The sequence below is a fragment of the Grammomys surdaster genome, unplaced genomic scaffold, assembly GCF_004785775.1.
Source record: "Grammomys surdaster isolate TR1022 unplaced genomic scaffold, NIH_TR_1.0 313, whole genome shotgun sequence".
NCBI classification, from domain to species: Eukaryota; Metazoa; Chordata; class Mammalia; order Rodentia; family Muridae; genus Grammomys; species Grammomys surdaster.
In genome coordinates, this window is record NW_021604732.1 from 4,391,175 (window position 1) to 4,409,858 (window position 18,684).

Sequence of the window (18,684 nt, forward strand, 5' to 3'; positions counted from 1 at the left end):
AAACTCATGTGTTTGAATGCTTGGCCATAGGGAATGGCATTATTAGGAGGTGTGCTTTGTTGGATGGAATAGGTGTGGCCTTTTTGGAGAAAGTGTGTCACTGTGGTAGTGGGCTTTGAGGTCTTCTATGCTCAAGTTATGCCCAGGGTGGTGTACAGTCCCCTTCTACTGCCCACTGATCTCAGCTCTTTCCCCAACACCATGTCTGCCTACATACCACCATGCTTCCCCACATGCTGATAATGGATTAAACCTCTGAAACTGTAAGCCAGCCCCAAATTAAATGTTTTCCTTTATAAGAGTTGCTGTGGTCACGGTATCTCTTCACAGCAGCATCACCTGAACTAAGATACCATCCACCCCAATGCTGTCGAAGAACGCCCAAGTCACCCACCAAGTCCATTGTGCTTGAATTCTAGGTACCAACAAATAAAATTCATCTCTGAATTTTATTTTTACTAGTTTATCAAAAAAATTCCTTGTGCTCATCTTCAGCCATGATTTTGTTGCCTTGTTTTAGAGAATATTTACGAAGGAAATCTTTGCTCCCTATCTCAAAGAGGGTATTTTCACTCAGTACTGAGGCACCTCCACTTTGGGTTTCAGCTCCTTTCCTCCTGCTACCATCTTTGTTTCTCCTCTTGATACAAAATACAATGGAGAGATTAAATGAGTCTAGACCTTCTACTCTACAATAATTTTAACTTTGAAATTTTCATTTCATTTACACACACACACACACACACACACACACACACACACTGCAATGTTAAGCCAGAAAAGCGAATTCATTTTCCATAGTGATTAAATATTTTCTGTAGATCTAGGGAAAATACATTCTTTTAGAATAAGTGCAATAAAGTGTTATTTTTCCTCTCTTATTGGTGACTTTTAATCCTATCTCTGCATATGTGTTTATATATTTATATATATGTTTCATTTTCATTCTGAAGTCCTGCTTGCAACGTTGGTCCTTTCTTGATACCCAACAACTTCTTACGTGAATCTGGAATGTTCCCTCCATGGTAAGAGGGAATCACCATGGCAGCCTTGGCAAACTATGCTCCTTATGCTTCTCATATCTGCATTCCTTCTGAGAATCTGGGACTTCTGGCATGTGGTAGACACTGGTACCTGTAAAACATATTGTCTCAGTTAGCTTTTCAATCACTGTGATAAACATCATAACCAAAAGGAAATAGGAAAATGTTGTTTGGCTTACACTTCCATATGACCGATCATTGACAGAGGACAGAATAGGAATTCAAGCAAGAACCTTGGGCCAGGAGCTAAAGCAGAGAATATGGAGGGATGCAGCTTACTAACTTGTTCTTCAAAGCTTGCTCAGCTTACTTTTTTATATGCCTTAGGACCACCAGCTCAGGGACGGCTCTGTCCACAGTGGACTAGGCCTTCCCACATCAATCATCCATCAAGTAAAGGCCCTACACACCTGTCTACAGGCTGATTTGATTTTTTTTCTTTTGAGGCTCCTATTCCCAGAAAACTCAAGCATGTATCAAGCTGACAAAACACTGGGCAGGATAATCTACTCTGCCTTTGGGCAGGAGTCTCTAACTAACTTCCCTGTACCTGTTACAGTTAGAAGAAAAGGAATTCCTGTATGGCATCACTGGCACTGCCATGGCCTAAACAAGATATGCTCCGCACAGGTTCTCTGTTAAGTGCTTGAGCTCCATATGACATTGTCATTTTGGAAGGTTCTGAAAACTTTTAAGAAGTAGAACCTGGCTGGAGCAGGGGCTTTTGGGATGTGCTTTTTGAGGTTCTACCTACTAGCTTGTACCATTTTCTCACTCGGCTTCCACTCTGCTTCTGCCACATGCTGCCTGCCATGATGCTTTGCCCTGCTATTTAGCCCAAAGTCAATAGGGCTAAAGACTATAGCTGACACCTATGAAACTGTAAGCCCAAAGAAATACTTCTTCCCTTAGTTTGTTTTTGTCGGGTACTTTGTCACAGTGATGAGGAAAACAGTTAGCAGAGAATCCTTAGTCTTAGGCTTGGTCACCTCTGGATTTTATGAGTGTTTTCCTATCACTGATTTTGTTTGTATTCTTTTGCTAGAATAACTGTTATCCATGAATACATGTGAGCCTGAGAGTGTTCTTAGAAAACAACTCAACATGGTGGTGTTCTTGGAAGCTGTGGCACACAGTCACACTTCAGCTATCACAGTGAAGGCACCAATCCCGTCTCTACCTGTGTAGGGGAAGGACAGCCCTTCATATTTATAGGCTTTAATATGCCCAATCCTCTGTCTTCAGCATGGCATCAAAGAAGGTCAAATGGGAAATCCAGAATCTCACCAAATTTCCACTATCTACAGCTATCCTCCAGACTCTGAAAAGTATCTGTAGAGCCAGGACAAGCAATGAGGCATCTTTCTCCTTTCCAACCAGTTGAAGCCAAGGAAAATGAAGTCCCTCCCCTAGCTCTGTCCAGCAGGAATGAAGTACCTACCCTCCCTCTCCCAAATCTGGGTTGTCTACAGAGGCAGTCAGCATACAGGGCATCTGCCTTTGCTTACCAACTCAGTGTCAAAGAAGGCCTGTTGGGATAAGATCTACACCTGCTTCAGTAGAAATATATATATATATATGTATGTATATGTATATGTATATGTATATGTATATGTATATGTATATGTATTCAGGCTATATAATAAGATGGGATTCTGCACCCAGCAATTTGGAGAATTTCCATAGGAATAAGAAACCCCAAATAATTTGTAGATTTTTGTGGCAGTTTAAATAATAAATGTATCCAATGTGGTCATGTATTTGAACTTGTGGGCCCAGTGGGTGGGATTGTTTAAGGAAGCTATAGAATCTTTAGGAGATGCATCTTCAAGGAGGAAGTACATCACTTTGAGGGTTCATAGCTTTGCACCGCTTCCTATTCTTTCTCATCTGCCTCCTGTGAGCGTATGAAAACGTGATCTGCCTACTTCTTGCTTCTGCTGTCAAGGATTTTCTATTGTCATGCCTTCCCATCATGACGAAATGATGAGAAATGCGAGAACTACCTGAGAAAATGGCTGCCACAGTACTCTAAAAAGGAAGGCGATATCGATGATCCCGAATATTGGAAAAAAAGAAAAATAAATGGAAAGAGTAAAATGTGAGAAGATAAAATAGGCTTCTCTAAAAATGTCTACATTTTGTTTGATGATAGAAACAGAGATTGTAGCATTGTTTCGTATGGTTATTAATGCACGTAAAAGAAACAGTTACAATGACCATAAACTGGAGAGAGTAAAGAAACTTAAACAGAGCTCAACATCTTGAGTTTTTGAACTGGTATAATCGAGTCATGCCCATGCATACTAGATTAGCAGCTATAAAAGGGTATGTATTCCAGAAAATGTATCTCAAGGCTCACACACTCCATACACAAATCACAATGAAATCCCAAACAATATTTAAACAAGCAACAGAAAGAGGGGGGAATCAGAAAACCAAAACCAGAAACAACAGGGACCAAAAAAAGAATGTGAACAACTAAGCTTTATCATGATAGCAATCACATCTAAATGCTCTGCTCCTCTCTGAAGGCCACAGGGCTAGAAATAACCAAAATGACCAATAGAGGGTGGTTAGATTGTGATGAATCTATACCAGAGAGTCACACTCAGTCATCAAAGAAAGTGAGCCACTGTTGCACATACTGGTTACAATGGGTCTCAAGGCCTTATGTGGAATAAAAAGGTCATATTGTTGTGGACTGTGCATCAGAAAAGACTCTCTGCCATGGGGTTAAGCCAACAATAAGTCTTTATAATCCAGCTCTCAAGTACACTGGGTATTCAGGGTCCCAGTGCAGTCCCAACTCTTTCTCAGGGTAAGCATTTAAGCATAAAAACCACATCCTGGGTTGACACACTTCAGTTACCAAAAACAGTTAGCTAGAAACAGAACTAGAAAAGCCAAAAAGCGAAGTTAGTACATTTAGAGACTTTCCCAGAACAGATTAGGTCTTTGTTTTACATCTTGGCAGGTCATGCTGTCTACATGGTGATTCTTACAGCCTGAATGGTACTTCCACCACACCATCAGTTGTCGTAAGGTCTGGGACCCTGTTACAACTTCAGAGGGTTTATGTTATATGCTTTCATTGTCTGAACACTCTGGCCAGGGATTCTGGAGGAGTAGGGATGGAGTGTAACAGATGAGCACAGTTGACATGGATGGTGATGGACACTTCTGCATCTTGACTGGAGTCGTGGCTGTATAAGCCTACCACGGGGTAAAGAGATAGAGAAGTATATGCACACATCGTAATCCACATAAGAGAAGATGTAGTCATTAGGGGAAAAAAGAGTAAAGAATGCGCCTGTCTCTTTTTGGAACCTCTTGTGGATCTATTATTACCTGTTTTTAAAAACACACACAGGCATGATGGCACATGCCTGTAATTGCAGCTCTTAGAAGGGAGGGCAGGGAGTTCATACTGATCTACATAGTGAGGTCTTGTCTAAAACAAAACAAGCGTTTGTTTTCAGAAACATCACATACAAACCATATATATATATATATATATATATATATATATATATATATATATATATTTTCTATGACACATATAAGATATTTTCAGATGTCTTTTTTTTCTGTGCTAAGAATATATCTGTGTAATTTGCACATATCTGTGTAATTTGATTTTTTTTAAAAACACTGCTAGTTTGGATCTGGAATGCAGCCCCCAGGCTTATGAAGTTTATTCTTCCCCAGCGTCTGGCATTACAGGCAGGCCATAGAAACTCAGGAGGTGATGCCAAGAGGAAGGAAATTAGGTTATTTGAGGTGGATTCTTGAAAAAAAAGTTAGAGCCCTTACTCCTTCTATCTGCTTCCATCAGGTGAAGAGACCACCATCTCTTACACTCTGTGTGCTACTAGTGGCTCAAACCAATTAGGACAAACAGCCATGTACTGAACTTTTCATAGAGTGCAAATGAACCTTTCCTCTTTTCAAACTGATCACTTTGGGTATTTTGTCACAGTAATGATGCTATGACCTGTCGATATTGTAATTTAATATTTATGTTTTAGTGTATAAATATACCTATATATTATAATCTATTACATTACTATATAATATACTATTATATAGGCATATATTATAAAAATTATAATATAAATGTATTATAATAACTTATAATATATTATAACATAATATATAATATACAACATACAATAATATATTATATTAAAAATCAATATATATATAAAATATGTGCATTCTATATTTATATAGTATATATATTTTAGAACATTCCAAACACTATTACATTCATTTAAGTTTTTATTGATATACACTATTATATGCAGGTATACTATTATACGATACATTCTTATATAACATTTATTATTCACTAATTCATCACATTTCTATTGAGCCCCAACTTTAACCAACATCACCTTAGGCTCTAAATTAACTAAAATTTTTAATAAACAGAACATGGTGTGTTCCCTCACAAAGCTTGCAGTACAGTGGGTGAGACTGTTAACAATGTTCCAAAGAAATGCTCAAGAATAGCGTACACTTAGTAATAAACAATACTTAGAAAAGTGTAAACAAATGCTTTGAAATACTAATCTGTGACAGAAAGGTTGGGACCCTGGATATATAGACTGTTTCCTGATAAGAATGGAGCCAGAACTCAAGCACAGGGGCTGGCTTTGGATAGAAGGGAACTGTCTTGATTCATTCAGAAGCAAAAGAAGTGAAGGTGAATGCAGACAGAGTTTCATTTATAGATTTGAAGAGGTTTGAAGAGTACCTGCAGAAATCTGGGACAATGCCACCTGCCTAGAACAAGGGAGTAATTGAAGGTCTGAAGTCTGTGGGGAGTGGAAGTTTTAAGTGGTTGTTTTGGGAAAGCAAGCTGAATAAAGAGGAGATGTAATTTGCCAGGCTTAGTTAAGAGCCTGTAGAATCTGTCCTATGGGGAAGATTCTAGCCATTTTTAGCATGACGATTGCAGGCAAGAGAGGCAAAGAGATAGGTATCTGGAGAGAGAAATAGGAAATACAATTCTAGAGTTGAGCTAAATAATACACACACAATATACATATACATAAATATATACAAACATGAATATATGTAGTGTTATTATATGTGTGCGTGTGTGTGTGTGTATGTGCATATGTGTGTGTGTGATAATATATATGTAGTGTGTGTGTCTTCGAGAGCCTTATGAGGGAAGAACAAGCATCACTAGAGGAAGAGAATTGGATTGAAAGAGAGAAGATAATAAATAGTTCTTAGGGAAAGCTGAGATCAACCACAACAGCAGTGATATTGAGTTTAGGAAGAGAAATGTCTTTGTTCTTCCAAAAATAATCATGACCATAGTGATATCTGAAATTTAGCATCTAATTTTGTTAAACTGGCTATTTCTTTTAAGTCTTTTAGACCTGCTAACCAACCATCTACTAGGCCGTCTACAGACCTTTTATTACTGCAAAGACACTAGGAGAGGCCAAGACTATCATTTACTCTGCGTGTGTTAGGAGAGGCTCCAGGGAGCAATGACAAGAGAGTTTCTCTTATTGGCCGTTGTGAGCTGCTGTGAGGCCTTTTATAGGTCAATTCTGTAGTTTTTTCCTTGTCACTAACAGTTCAGTTTCTTTACTAAAATAAAGGAAATAATACTTTTTTATCCATACTTTTAAATTTTTTAAAAAAATGTTATTTATTTAATCTGTGGTGTGTGAGAACATATACACTTTCCCACACAGGAGTGAAGGTCAGAGGTCTTGCAAGGTTTGGTTCTCTTCACCATGTGGGCCACAGGGATGGATTTCAAATTGTTAAGCTTGATAACAACTTTCTTTATCCCTGAGCCATATAGCTTGCCCTCAAATTGTTTTCTTAATTGTATTTTTCATTTCATGGAGGTTTAGCTAAAGACATAAACTCAGATGGCATGTAATCCAGGAAATAGGTAGGTCAAGGTTAAAGAATGAAGAGTTTTGGGCCAACAGGGTGCCACAGGGAGACAAAGCTAAGGGTTATAGATGTACTTGGTAGAGCACTGGTTTAGCATATGCAATGTTCTGGGTGTAATACTCCCAGAAATACTCCTGGGTTTGGTTCCCATCACTCATGTGGAGAATCACAACCATCTTTAAGTCCAGTTCCAAAGGCAAAATACTCATACTTGTTCAAAACAAATCTTTTAAAGAATTGCTAAGACACGAAACATTGTGTCTTTATTAGTTGCTTTATTTCTAACAAGCCAAAGAAATGGAAAAACAAACAAAGAAACAAACAAACAAACCCAAAACCGGTACAGCTCTGTCGACTAAAAAGAAAGACACACGTGGGGCCGATATTACCCTTTAATTCCCCCTTCTCTTCTGAAAGAAACTGGTTTAAGAAAACGTTTTGGTTTTGTGTTTTTTACAGTTTTAAAATTACAGTAATTTAGCCAAACACGCTGGTGCACGCCTTCGATCCTAGCACTTGGGCAGGTGGATCTTTGTGATTTCCAGGCAAGCCTGGTCTACAGAGCAAGTTCCAGGCCAGCCAGGGCTATACACAGAGAAACCATGTCTCCCCTCTAACCCCCCCTCCCCCATTACATTAATTTTGCTGTGCATGTGTATGTACCAAGGCACAAGAAGTTTAAGAACAACTGTCAAGAGGTGGCCATGCCTCTTATGGGTCTCTGGGATTGAATTTGAAATTTAAGTGTTAAAAAAGTATCAGATACACTTATCTAGGGGCAGATGATTTAAACATTCTTCAAGTTACTTTTTAAGTTTTTTTGTTTTTTAGTTTTTTTTGCCTAACAAGTGATACTGGAAATTTCTTGAATGGATTCCAAGGGTTCTGTCCTGAGTCAGAGTTTCAGTCTGTATCCCAGGACTGGACCTAGAGTTCTCTATGCCCAGGTTGGCTTCAAATTTATGCACTATCCCACCGCCTCAACGTCCCAAATGCTGGGTTTACAGGCATGGGTTCAGATGAAGACTACTTTGATAGCTAAGAAAAACTCCACTTTATGTGAGTTTCTAAGTTCCTAAAAGATAAGTTCCTAGCAACTGTTGACTCCTCGCCCCTTCCCCAGAATTGGAAAACTGTTACGAAATGATTAACTGTTTAGCTCTGGTTTCTGTAAACTCGGCTCATCATTACGCACAGGGGGAGTGCAGCAGTTCCTCACATAGCTGTAAACTGCACAGAAATGAAGTAATTGTAACCTGCCTTTAAAAGCCCCTTTCCTGTTTTAGCTCACAAGAACTAAGGACAGCAGCAGCTTACAAAGAAAAATTTGGCTAATTATAATTTAAATCGAGTCTTTGGTCTCTCAGTGTTTTTGAATGCTCCAACATTTATTTCTATTAAAGCATGAATGTCTTTTGTAAGGAGAATTAGCTTTCCTTGCATTTAAGAAAGAGGCAGAACAGGCATGAGTGGGTGGAGTTCTGACCCGAAACACCGATCTGAAACACACTTGTCAGACATTTGTTCCTTGAGTGTTTGCATTGCTTTGGCCGGTTTTCCCCTGGACTGGGCAACATTCCAAAGCCCCGAAATTATATTTCTGGCTCCTTGCGTCTATAGAAAAGTCTCCTCTTCAGTTCTCAAAGGTCACTTGCTCGGCTTCATTCGGAACAGGACACTGCCGCAGGAGTCACACAAAGCTCAAAGACGCCACAAGGCCGAAGCAGCCACCCAAATTCGGAGCATGCGCAGAACAGCCGGCGGCCATCCAGGAACCGGGAGGGGTCTCTTTCACAGAGGTCACAGTCTGCAAAACACTCGGCCAGGGCTCCGCAGACTTAACATCTGAGGAGAAACCAAACAAGCTGTAGCCTAGTCCCCTACAGCACATTTCCGGTCTTAACCACACTTCCGGTCCTCCCACCGGTTCCGGTCCCGCCCCTCACTTCCGGTCTCCTTAAGTTCCGCTGCGGCCGGCTTTTTCGTCCGCTGTAGCTGGTTCCGCCGCGCTCCAGGTGAGAGGACGCGAGATTCTCCGGCGCGCCTCCCTGTGAAGGCGACGCTGCGGCTGGGGGATACCACTGAAGTGCATGTTCCCCGTGGTTTGTTTCGCCGCGGTCCGGGTGGGCTGGGACTGCAGCTGTCCCGCCCGGCACCCAGAGGCCCCTGTCCCGGCGCGCTGCGGGTCGTGGCCGCCGCCTTCGCATCCGGCCTTCTCACCTTATCCCAAGGCTTCCCACATCCTAGAATGTTCTGCGTGCGCAGGCCTCATTCCTCCCTCTTGCAGGGCCTGTCTTGTCTTCCCCTCACGCGGGTTGTCGAAGGCGTCCGAAGCAGTTTGTTTCTGGGTCTCTGCCTGTCTTCGGATGCTCTCCCGGGCCAGTCCCAGCTGCACCCCGCGCGGCTACTGCTGGCCGGTGCCAAGGGCCCGGGCCCACACCGTACGCTCACTTTTGCCAGGCTTGATGAAAAAGTTCACACTGTTACTTTTGAAATTGCCGCCGTTAGCTGCTTTTAGTGATGCGGTGTTGGGCGAGAGTCGCTGTGACTTATTTTGCAGGTATCCAGTCTGTACAGTGAGGTCATTTGTTAGTTCAGGATTGTGAAGATTAAGATAATTAACGATAGTTAACATGCTTTGCTCTCACTGCTACCGTTCTTCTAGCTCCTCGCAGTTTATAAAATGCTGTCAGGTGTTATCGCTTATCAAACACATACATATGAATTGACTCATCTCAGGGATTAGGAGGCTGAGGGCCAGAGGTAAGAATTGACTAGGCAAAGCCAACACAGGATGTTAGGCAGAACTGCAATTTAAATATATGTTGATCACACATCCCATACATATGTCCTCTTTGAGTTGGATTGCCATCATCCACCTCCCATTCCCCTTCCCCATCTGGAGAACAAATGTGATAAACTATTACAATTGTATGAGAGAGAAAGTATAAAAAATGCTTATGCTGTTTTGTCCTGCATGATTCTCAGTAGTGATGAGTTTTAAGAATTTAAGCGGTAAAGGTTTGTATAACCTTTGTTTTCTGTGCCCAGAGTTTTGGGGGGCATTTGTCAACTTGCCATTACCATTTGTGGCACAAGTTCTTTAAGAAGTAGTGCCTTTTGTTAAGTGTATGGGGTCCATGCTGTTGGCAGGTTTTTCTAAAGCTGATAACATGGAAGAGCCTAGAGGAATACCATGCTTGGACTTCAGCATGCTTCAGAGATGGTAGAATAAGACTGGTTAATATGTACATTGTTAGGTCCCTTTAACTCTGATGATACTTCCAAGAAGTCTTCAAATTAGGTCAGTGCTCTTGGTTGAGAACCACTCTTCAAGAACACTCTCATGGTCTCCAGACTACCCTGCCCATCAAAGCACAGATCAGCCCAGCACAGCTAGATGCCTTCCTAGCTCTTATGAACGATCATTCCTACTTCTGTGTCTTAGAGAAAAATGACATGTAAAATATTTCAAAGTGACCCACATGCCTTTTTATTCAAGGTCATAAAACTTTTGGGGGCAGATTCTGCCTAAGGTGGCATTGTTGCCCTAAATTAGCATGCTTGCTGCAGATTTTCTGTAGAATATTATTAACATATGAGTAGGTCCGAGTGAGACTCTACAGGGAAACGGATAAGCCAATGTGAATATGGATTTGTTACTCTTTTCCAAGCACGGTAACAGATTTTCCAAGCTAAGTCCTTGCAGATTGTTAATTAAAATTTACCTTCTCTCAAAGTTGATTGTGATGATTACATGAATTATGTGATCAAATACTTCAGCACACATGTGAAGGCTCTGCAAAAATGGCAATGCTCTGAGGTTAGGAAACTCAGTTCTCTGACCTGTGAGGGAAATGAGTTTTTAAGTGTTCACAGCTTTGTGGGACAAGCAACCTGCATTTAGCAGCTGCCTAGCATTTCTGTGGTTGGATCTATATGAACACATTAAAAAAAAAACCCTACAATTTGATGCTTTTGAATTAGATAGATGTGACATAATGTGATATTTGGGAACCAATACCAGTTATGTGCATGTGGGTAGATTGTGTAACTGTTTCCTTAATGGCAAAGAGGGGTATGAGATGATCTTTGTACATCTGGTCAGTTCGTAAAACATAAAGCACATAATGGTATATGATCTAGGACTACCTAAAACATAGTAAACATTCAGCTTTAGATATATTTATTTAAGACATATAAAGAGTTTACCAGGCACTATGTGAGTTAGAAATGTTAACCAATTTACTCTTCATAAGAACCCTAAGATACAAATAGTATCCCTTTGTTTTACAGATGAGGAAAGGCATGTGCTAAGCGAAATAGTCAAATAATAAATGGGAAATCTAGGTTGTAAGCCCAGGCGGTTTACCCTGGGTTCAGTGCTAATGAATGCCTAGCGTTAATTGAACATAGATGTCTGTTGTGGAGAGACTTGCCTCTCCAGCATAAACCCAGCCAACAAACAGAGCAGAAGGGGTAGTAGCTCATTGTTCCTCTCTAGGTGAACAAGAGGAAGACTCTGAAAGTGTTAGGAAATACTAATGTTAAGCCAAAACAAGTAGGAAGATTGTAACGTGTAGCATTTTGGGAGCCCCTCTGAGGAGGCACAGTTACCTCTACCATCAGATTGTACAGCAGAGTTCAGGCTGCACACACAAGTTTGTGTTTGACCTGTCAGTTTTAATTTCCTCATTTGCATGCGCCTGTCTCCTAGGAGTTTTGTTCTGACAGAAAGCTACTGCTTCACATGCTTGAAGAATGGCACTCCCCATCATTGTGAAATGGGGTGGGCAGGAGTACTCAGTGACCACACTCTCAGAAGATGATACTGTGCTGGATCTCAAGCAGTTCCTCAAGACCCTTACGGGAGTGCTCCCAGAGCGCCAGAAATTACTAGGGCTCAAAGTTAAAGGTAATGCCCACTTCACGCTTTCCACACTGATAGTTATGGGTTTTCATATTTGCCATTATAGATTGTTTAAAAAAAAACAAACTTTTTTAAAAATTTTCCTAAACTTGTTTAAGTGGTAAAAATAAGAATAATGAACTTAGTTGAAAATACCACTACTGTTTGGATGACTTTGGTTCCCCTGACAGTTGGTATTTACTTGTTAAGGCTTTGACACAGAATCCCAGATGAATCATTTATTTCTGGCATCTGCACTTTACCTTTCATTATGACTTGGGCCTTATATTCTTCCCAAATTGTCTCTCCTATTTCCAAAGTGGAGATTATATTTTATTGGCACTGTTCCTTCCTAGCTTACTTGTGTCTATTATGTCATTGACAGGTGGCTTTGGAGTAATAGAGAATCTGTAGTATAGTCGTTGGCTTCAGGGCTTCTAGGACAACACTTTATCTTCAGCAATAAAACAAAACATGAGTTGTGTTTGCTTAGTTAGTACACTAACGGGCCAGATGGGACTCAGGGACCCAACCCTTGTATGACTTGTGACTTACTGTATTTAGTAGTCGTGATTTTTTTCTTTCTTAATGTAAGAAAAAAACAAAAGAAACCTCAAACTACCAGACCTGTCAATGTATGGCTTTTATGTAATGGAATTAGTGAATTAGCACCTGAACTTTAGTGAGAAAACAGTCATTTGCTTGTATTGTAGGCAAACCTGCAGAAAATGATGTTAAGCTTGGAGCTCTCAAACTGAAACCAAATACTAAAATCATGATGATGGGAACTCGTGAAGAGAGTTTGGTAAATGTTTACTTTTGTTACCATATGCCCCTTTGGAGGTGTCATGATGTGCATGGTACTACTATAGCGTAGTTTCAATTGTGGTAAAACTTTCCATCTAATCATCAGTGAAAAATAACTGCACAGTGAATGTGGTATTAACTCAGCAGAACTAAGTAGTGGGATATTTTAGTATGTATTTAGTTGTAAGTGTAATGCAACCAGTGTGGTAAAAGTTAACATGGCAGATCTGCCCAGGGGACATACAGAACAAGTAGTTAACAGTGAGATTTTCCTACCATGTGATCTTGAGAGCTCAAATTACTAATATTTGCTTGTTATGGTGAGACACAACTTTCCTGTCTTAATAGGAAGATGTCTTATGCCCTCCCCCTGACAATGATGATGTCATCAATGATTTTGACATTGAAGATGAAGTAGTTGAAGTAGAAAATAGGTAAGTAGTTTAGGCCTTCAAAGACATTGTCACATGGGAAGAGAGGGGATTTTCATCTAGTTTTACCATTTCTATTAGGGAAGAAAATCTATTGAAGATCTCTCGCAGAGTCAAGGAGTACAAAGTGGAAGTGCTGAACCCTCCCAGGGAAGGGAAGAAGCTTCTGGTGCTGGATGTTGATTATACACTATTTGGTGAGTCTGTAAAGGCCTCAGCTGCTCTTTTACCTGTACCAGTTTCATTTCCCCCCAGCAACTCAGTGTGCACATGAAGTATTTAAAGCTTCTTTTATTGTAACAATAGTAAACCACTCATTTTAGGAATAATAGATACGCAAATGAGGGCATTACCTAAAATTTTAAGAACAAAAGATGACCACATTTAATATTTTGATGTCTTTTAAAAAGTATATTTGTATGTATCTTCTCTTTTTGTTATTGGTATGAATTAAATACATACTGTACTGGCCAGTTTTTATGCCAAACTTGACTCAAGCCAAGGTTGTGTGGGAAGAAGAAATCCTAATAAAGAAAATGTCTCCATATCATTGGCCTATAGGCAACACTTCGGTGCATTTTCTTGATTGAGAGGGCTCTGCTTACTGTGGGTGGTGCCTTCTCTAGGCTGGTTTTCCTGGATGCTAAAAAAGGCAGGCTGAATAAGCCATGGAACAAGGCAGTAAGTGACATTCTTCCATGACTTCTGTCATAGTTCCTGCATTGAGATTCCTACCTTGAATTCCTACTCTGACTTCTCTCCAGGAAGGACTGTAACCTGGGAGCCATAAGAGCTTTTTTGGTCATGGTCTTTTATCACAGCAATAGAAACCCCAACTAAGCCACCTAGGAATATTTGTATACACACATATGTATTCGTGGGGGCACAGAATATGGATGTGTTCTAATTTAACCAACTCAATCCTGACTAAAACTTTTATGAGGACTATTTTTCAAATAGTGTTTTATATTTTACCCTTGTTTTCTGTTTAAGTATATTCAGGCACCTTTCTTAAATTTAAAATACTGATTTCTATTGAAAAAGAAAGGCATTCATTTTTTCTTTGTGCTGGCAATAAATAATTTCTGATACTAGAATTTTCTTGCTTGTAACCCTAAATGTTAAATGTTTTGTAACTTAATATGCATTTTGTTTAAGAATTAATCAGCTGTTGTGCACTGAAGTTGATTGTCTCAGGCTGATGAGTATTTGTGAGTATGGAGGCCTTAGTGTTCATTATTGTAGATAATATTCAAACGAGGTAAGAAAAATGTCAGCAGATCATGTAAGCCTGAATTTTCAGTGTTGTTCTTTGCACATTATACAGACTTGGCCCACTGAAGCTGCAGTTCACAGGCATTAATTCTGTGTTTTGTAAAACATTTACTTGTCCTCAGTGTCTCTCAGTCTCATGTGATTTGCAGTTGAGTGTATTGTAGCTCATAGACTGCTTTTTATACCCAGTACTTGTCCCTGATAATAAACTAATAATGTCTTTATGATCCACTTTCTTTTAGATCATAGGTCTTGTGCAGAGACTGGGGTAGAGTTAATGAGACCATATCTTCATGAATTTCTAACATCTGCATATGAAGATTATGACATTGTTATTTGGTGTAAGCTTAATTTTTTTTATTAGATTTCCATGGAAATAAGGTGGTTACTTACATTATTCTACTGTATAAAGCATGACTTAAAAAGACTTTAATATTTAAATATAAAAGTTTTTTTTAAGTAAATTTCTAAAATGATATTTGACTTTCTTATGTTATTAAATGAAGTACATATATATTTGCTTAATAGCAGTGATATAGGTGAATATAGGATAAGAATAGACCATGGTGTTAGAATAAAAGTAGTTATTTATTTGTTTTAGCAGTTGGGGATTGAACTGGGGCTTTATGTGAACACTAGCTAGATGCTCTGCACTGAGCTATATTCCAAGGCCTTAATCTTTAGTGCTTCCTTCCCTTTCCTCACTCTAGTTTCAAAATATTTGGAGACAGACATTCTTTTTAAAGACAAATCTTACTGATGGACAGAAATGAAGAACAGTGTGACTTGCTTCAGGAAAAATGAACACACAATAGGAACAGGGCTCTGACATTGAGGTCTGGACATTCAAGGACATGCAGGCCCACAGTAGACCATGAGTTTGCTGCAGAGTAGGAACTTAAGTATTGCTATGGTCATGCTTTGAGTTTAGTCGACAGTTTTCTTCCCATTACCTGATAAATGAAGCTGATTGACGTCCCACCCCCTGTAAACATTTGAAGTTACTTCTTGGCAGTTTGATAATCAGAGTTACCCTGATCAGAATAAGATCCCATCAAGTATAAAAGTGTGTGGTAGGCATTGATCAGAAGCCAGACAGTGCAGTCTGTAAGCTTCCTTTGTACTTTCCTTGTAATTCAGAATATTTTTCTTTTTCATTGATACTGAGCTCACAACTGTTTTGATTAAAAACATGATCAAAGTATGCTGATTTCATTGTTCACTTTGGGAGAAGAGAGTTCACCAAAGCAATTTGTTTTTCTTTTGAGCATTTTGACATGACATAGGAGAGAAGAAAAGTGGGTTACTAAGTTTGACTTAGACATTTAGACAACCTTTATGTCATATTTAAAAATAAGTTTTTGGTAAGTTATTTTATTGTTGTAATTTGAAAGGGTTACTTCACTTTGGAGCTAAACACACTAGGATATTGATCGTGTCCTTTGTGAAATTAGGCAGGGCATTTAATTTCTATGAACCTCGTGTTCTTCACCTCAGAATAGTGACTTGACCTGTATTTTAGATGGATTGTAAGAATAGATGTCTCAGTATGGTAACTAGCACCATTGCTAACATACAGTGATTACTACACAATGAATGTTTATTTTACTTTATGTGTCTCCTTGTTCTTCATCTGGAAATTACATGTGTAGAACAGGTACTAAGTTAGCTTTTTCTTGTATGTTTGTATGGTAGGTATGGTCATACCTAATTGGTATGACCTAATTCTGCATGTAAAGTGCAAGTTGAGACCAGGAGAGGATGTAAAGATGAAGATTGAATTTTTTGTCAGTGATTGTCAATTAAAGCCTATTGGAGCAGACATGTAATGTAGAGGGACTTATACATTTGTCTCTGGTTCTTTTAAGGTGCTGGGCTTAATGAGCTTAACTTGGAAGCCTGACAAAGTACACATAGTCATTAGTCCTGGCTGGTCTTCCACACGTTCGTATGCGTGCACTGGTACTCCATGTGCTTATGCATTGCCTGGGCCTCTCTGCTGCCAGAGAGAGCTGAGATTCACTCATCTCAGACTTACTCTGGAATGAATATCTAGTGGCAGGGCTGGTTTAAAAAGAGTCTGGGTTTTAGTATAATGGTCACCTCTGTCTTATAAATAAAAGTGGTTTAAGTTTTATACTTTATAGAAGACTCACTAAAGTAAGTTTATTAGGGACTATTATTCATGATGTTTTTAAAATTGTGGTCTTGCTTAAAAAGCTTATTTATTCAGAAAAAAATTTTTAAGAATGAAACTCAAAACTTTTCATATGTATTGTATTATTCCTCATGTTTTAGCTGCAACAAATATGAAGTGGATTGAAGCTAAAATGAAAGTAAGTGTTAGAAACAAGCCATTTCACAATGCTTTGAAATCACATTTGACAGATCAAAGATTCTAGAACTGAAATCAATTTTACTTTTATTGGCTGTCTTTTAGTAGATATTGAATGCCAGTATTGGGAGTAGAGGTGTGTGTGAACCTGCTTAATGGTGGGTTGATCTTAATGGTGGAATGCTTAAGCTGTTTTCAAGAAGCAGCCAAGCCCCTTTTTACCTCCCTTAGACTCCAATAATGTTTGCTTTGCCCTTTGCTCTTGTGTGTGATACTGGTTAGTTAGGGATGAATCCACTTCTGGTTTACTCACTGACACAGTTCAGCAAAGCTGTTGTGTAGCAAAATGTAGCTGTCATTGCTGTAGAAAATTGGCATTTTGAGAATTTTGCAACTAGAATTCTCAGAAAGCCTGGCATTTGCCACATTTGTATCTTAACCTCATGAATGTTTGTGTTACAGGAACTGGGAGTGAGCACAAATGCCAACTATAAGATTACCTTCATGCTGGACAGCGCCGCCATGATCACTGTGCACACACCACGGAGAGGGCTCATAGATGTAAGAGCCTAGTACTGTTGCGAACCATGACTGTAGTTTTAGATAGTGTACTTTTTGTATTGAAACTGACAGAAAAAAGCCTAGAGAGAATTTAGAATTTCATCTGAACAAGTAGTAAAATGACAAGTGAATGTTGACAGAGACATCGTATTTAAAAGATTCAACAGTTAGGAGGCAGATCTTTCTGAGGTCAAGGCTAAGCATGGTCTACATAGTGAATTCCAGGCCAGTGAAGGCTATATATAATGAGACCCTATCTCAAAAAATTAAGTTTAATGAATTAATTTTAAAAAAATTAAAAAATGAATTATAATGATGCAGCTAAGGATATTGAATGACTATCAAGAAAAGAACTGTGTCAAGGCTGTGATAATAGCATTGAAGTATTGCCAGACAAGGTAGATGAGAAAAACACTAACATTATCTAAAAAGTATGCTGGAAACAAAGCAAATTTTACTCACTGTTCTCCAGAAGAAGCTGATGCATTGTAATACAAGGATCAGGTTGCACATGTACCACTAAAAAATAGCAGCAGGACATCAGAGAAGAGGATCAGGCTTTAAAAATGACTAATTTTAACATGGCTTGCTCCTTAAGTGACTGCTTCTACGAGGCCCTGCAACAGGCATGGTTAGAGAGACCTGTCATCCATGGCTTTTGAAAGCATCCTAGGAACGGAGAGAGGTTAGCATTCTGGAGCTGTCTAGGGTGCTGTCAGTGGTAAAATGAGTCATCTAAGCATGTGAGGACTTGCTCAGTGCACACCCCAGGGGAGAAGTGGAATTATGACCTACTGCATACCTTCTACAGTTTAAGTGTGACAGAGCTCAGGAAATGCTAAGCACAGCAGCTTTGTAATAGTGGGACATCAAAGGACAGCTAACTACCCTTGGCCAAGAGTGAGAGCTGGGATTGGTGCAGTGAGCTGCAATCTACTTACTCCACTGATGTAATAGAGTAGTTAAGGGCTCAAGTAGGGCTATCTAGGTGGCATTGGCAGGCCAGTGAGAATGGTCCTTAGCCTTTATGTAGTATAGTAGTCCCTTCAGCTTAGTGGTGAGTTTCCTGAGCCAGTTTTTTTTAATTTAAAAACAAAACAGAAAACAAGCCTGAAGATAAATAACTCAGACTGTCTAGTACCTGAATTGGAAATTTCCTTTGTGCCTTTCTGTATTTTCAGATTATTCTATGGTCAGCAATGTTAGAATGCTTATTTTTAAAAAATAGTCTATGTTTGGGGGAATAGGCATGTTAGACTTAAGTTCCAAGCAGATGTGGGGTTTCAGTCCTGGTATCTTTGAACAGTCAGTCTCAGTCTCTCTCTCTCTCTCTCTCTCTCTCTCTCTCTCTCTCTCTCTCTCTCTCTCTCTCTTTCTCTCTCTCCCCGT

At 39.4% G+C, this 18,684-nt stretch overlaps 1 protein-coding gene across 1 annotated transcript in view; it reads left to right on the plus strand.

Annotated features, from left to right (window-relative positions):
* The first annotated feature begins 8,922 nt into the window (after positions 1 to 8,922).
* Positions 8,923 to 18,684, plus strand: part of Ublcp1 (ubiquitin like domain containing CTD phosphatase 1) — a 15,756-nt gene continuing 5,994 nt past the window's right edge. Inside the window, exons 1-8 of the mRNA XM_028777661.1 lie at positions 8,923 to 8,992; positions 11,695 to 11,892; positions 12,600 to 12,691; positions 13,042 to 13,127; positions 13,206 to 13,321; positions 14,642 to 14,740; positions 16,698 to 16,735; positions 17,197 to 17,295. Of these exons, the coding sequence (XP_028633494.1) occupies positions 11,739 to 11,892; positions 12,600 to 12,691; positions 13,042 to 13,127; positions 13,206 to 13,321; positions 14,642 to 14,740; positions 16,698 to 16,735; positions 17,197 to 17,295 (684 nt within the window). The 5' untranslated portion in view covers positions 8,923 to 8,992; positions 11,695 to 11,738. The remainder of the gene's footprint in view (positions 8,993 to 11,694; positions 11,893 to 12,599; positions 12,692 to 13,041; positions 13,128 to 13,205; positions 13,322 to 14,641; positions 14,741 to 16,697; positions 16,736 to 17,196; positions 17,296 to 18,684) is intronic.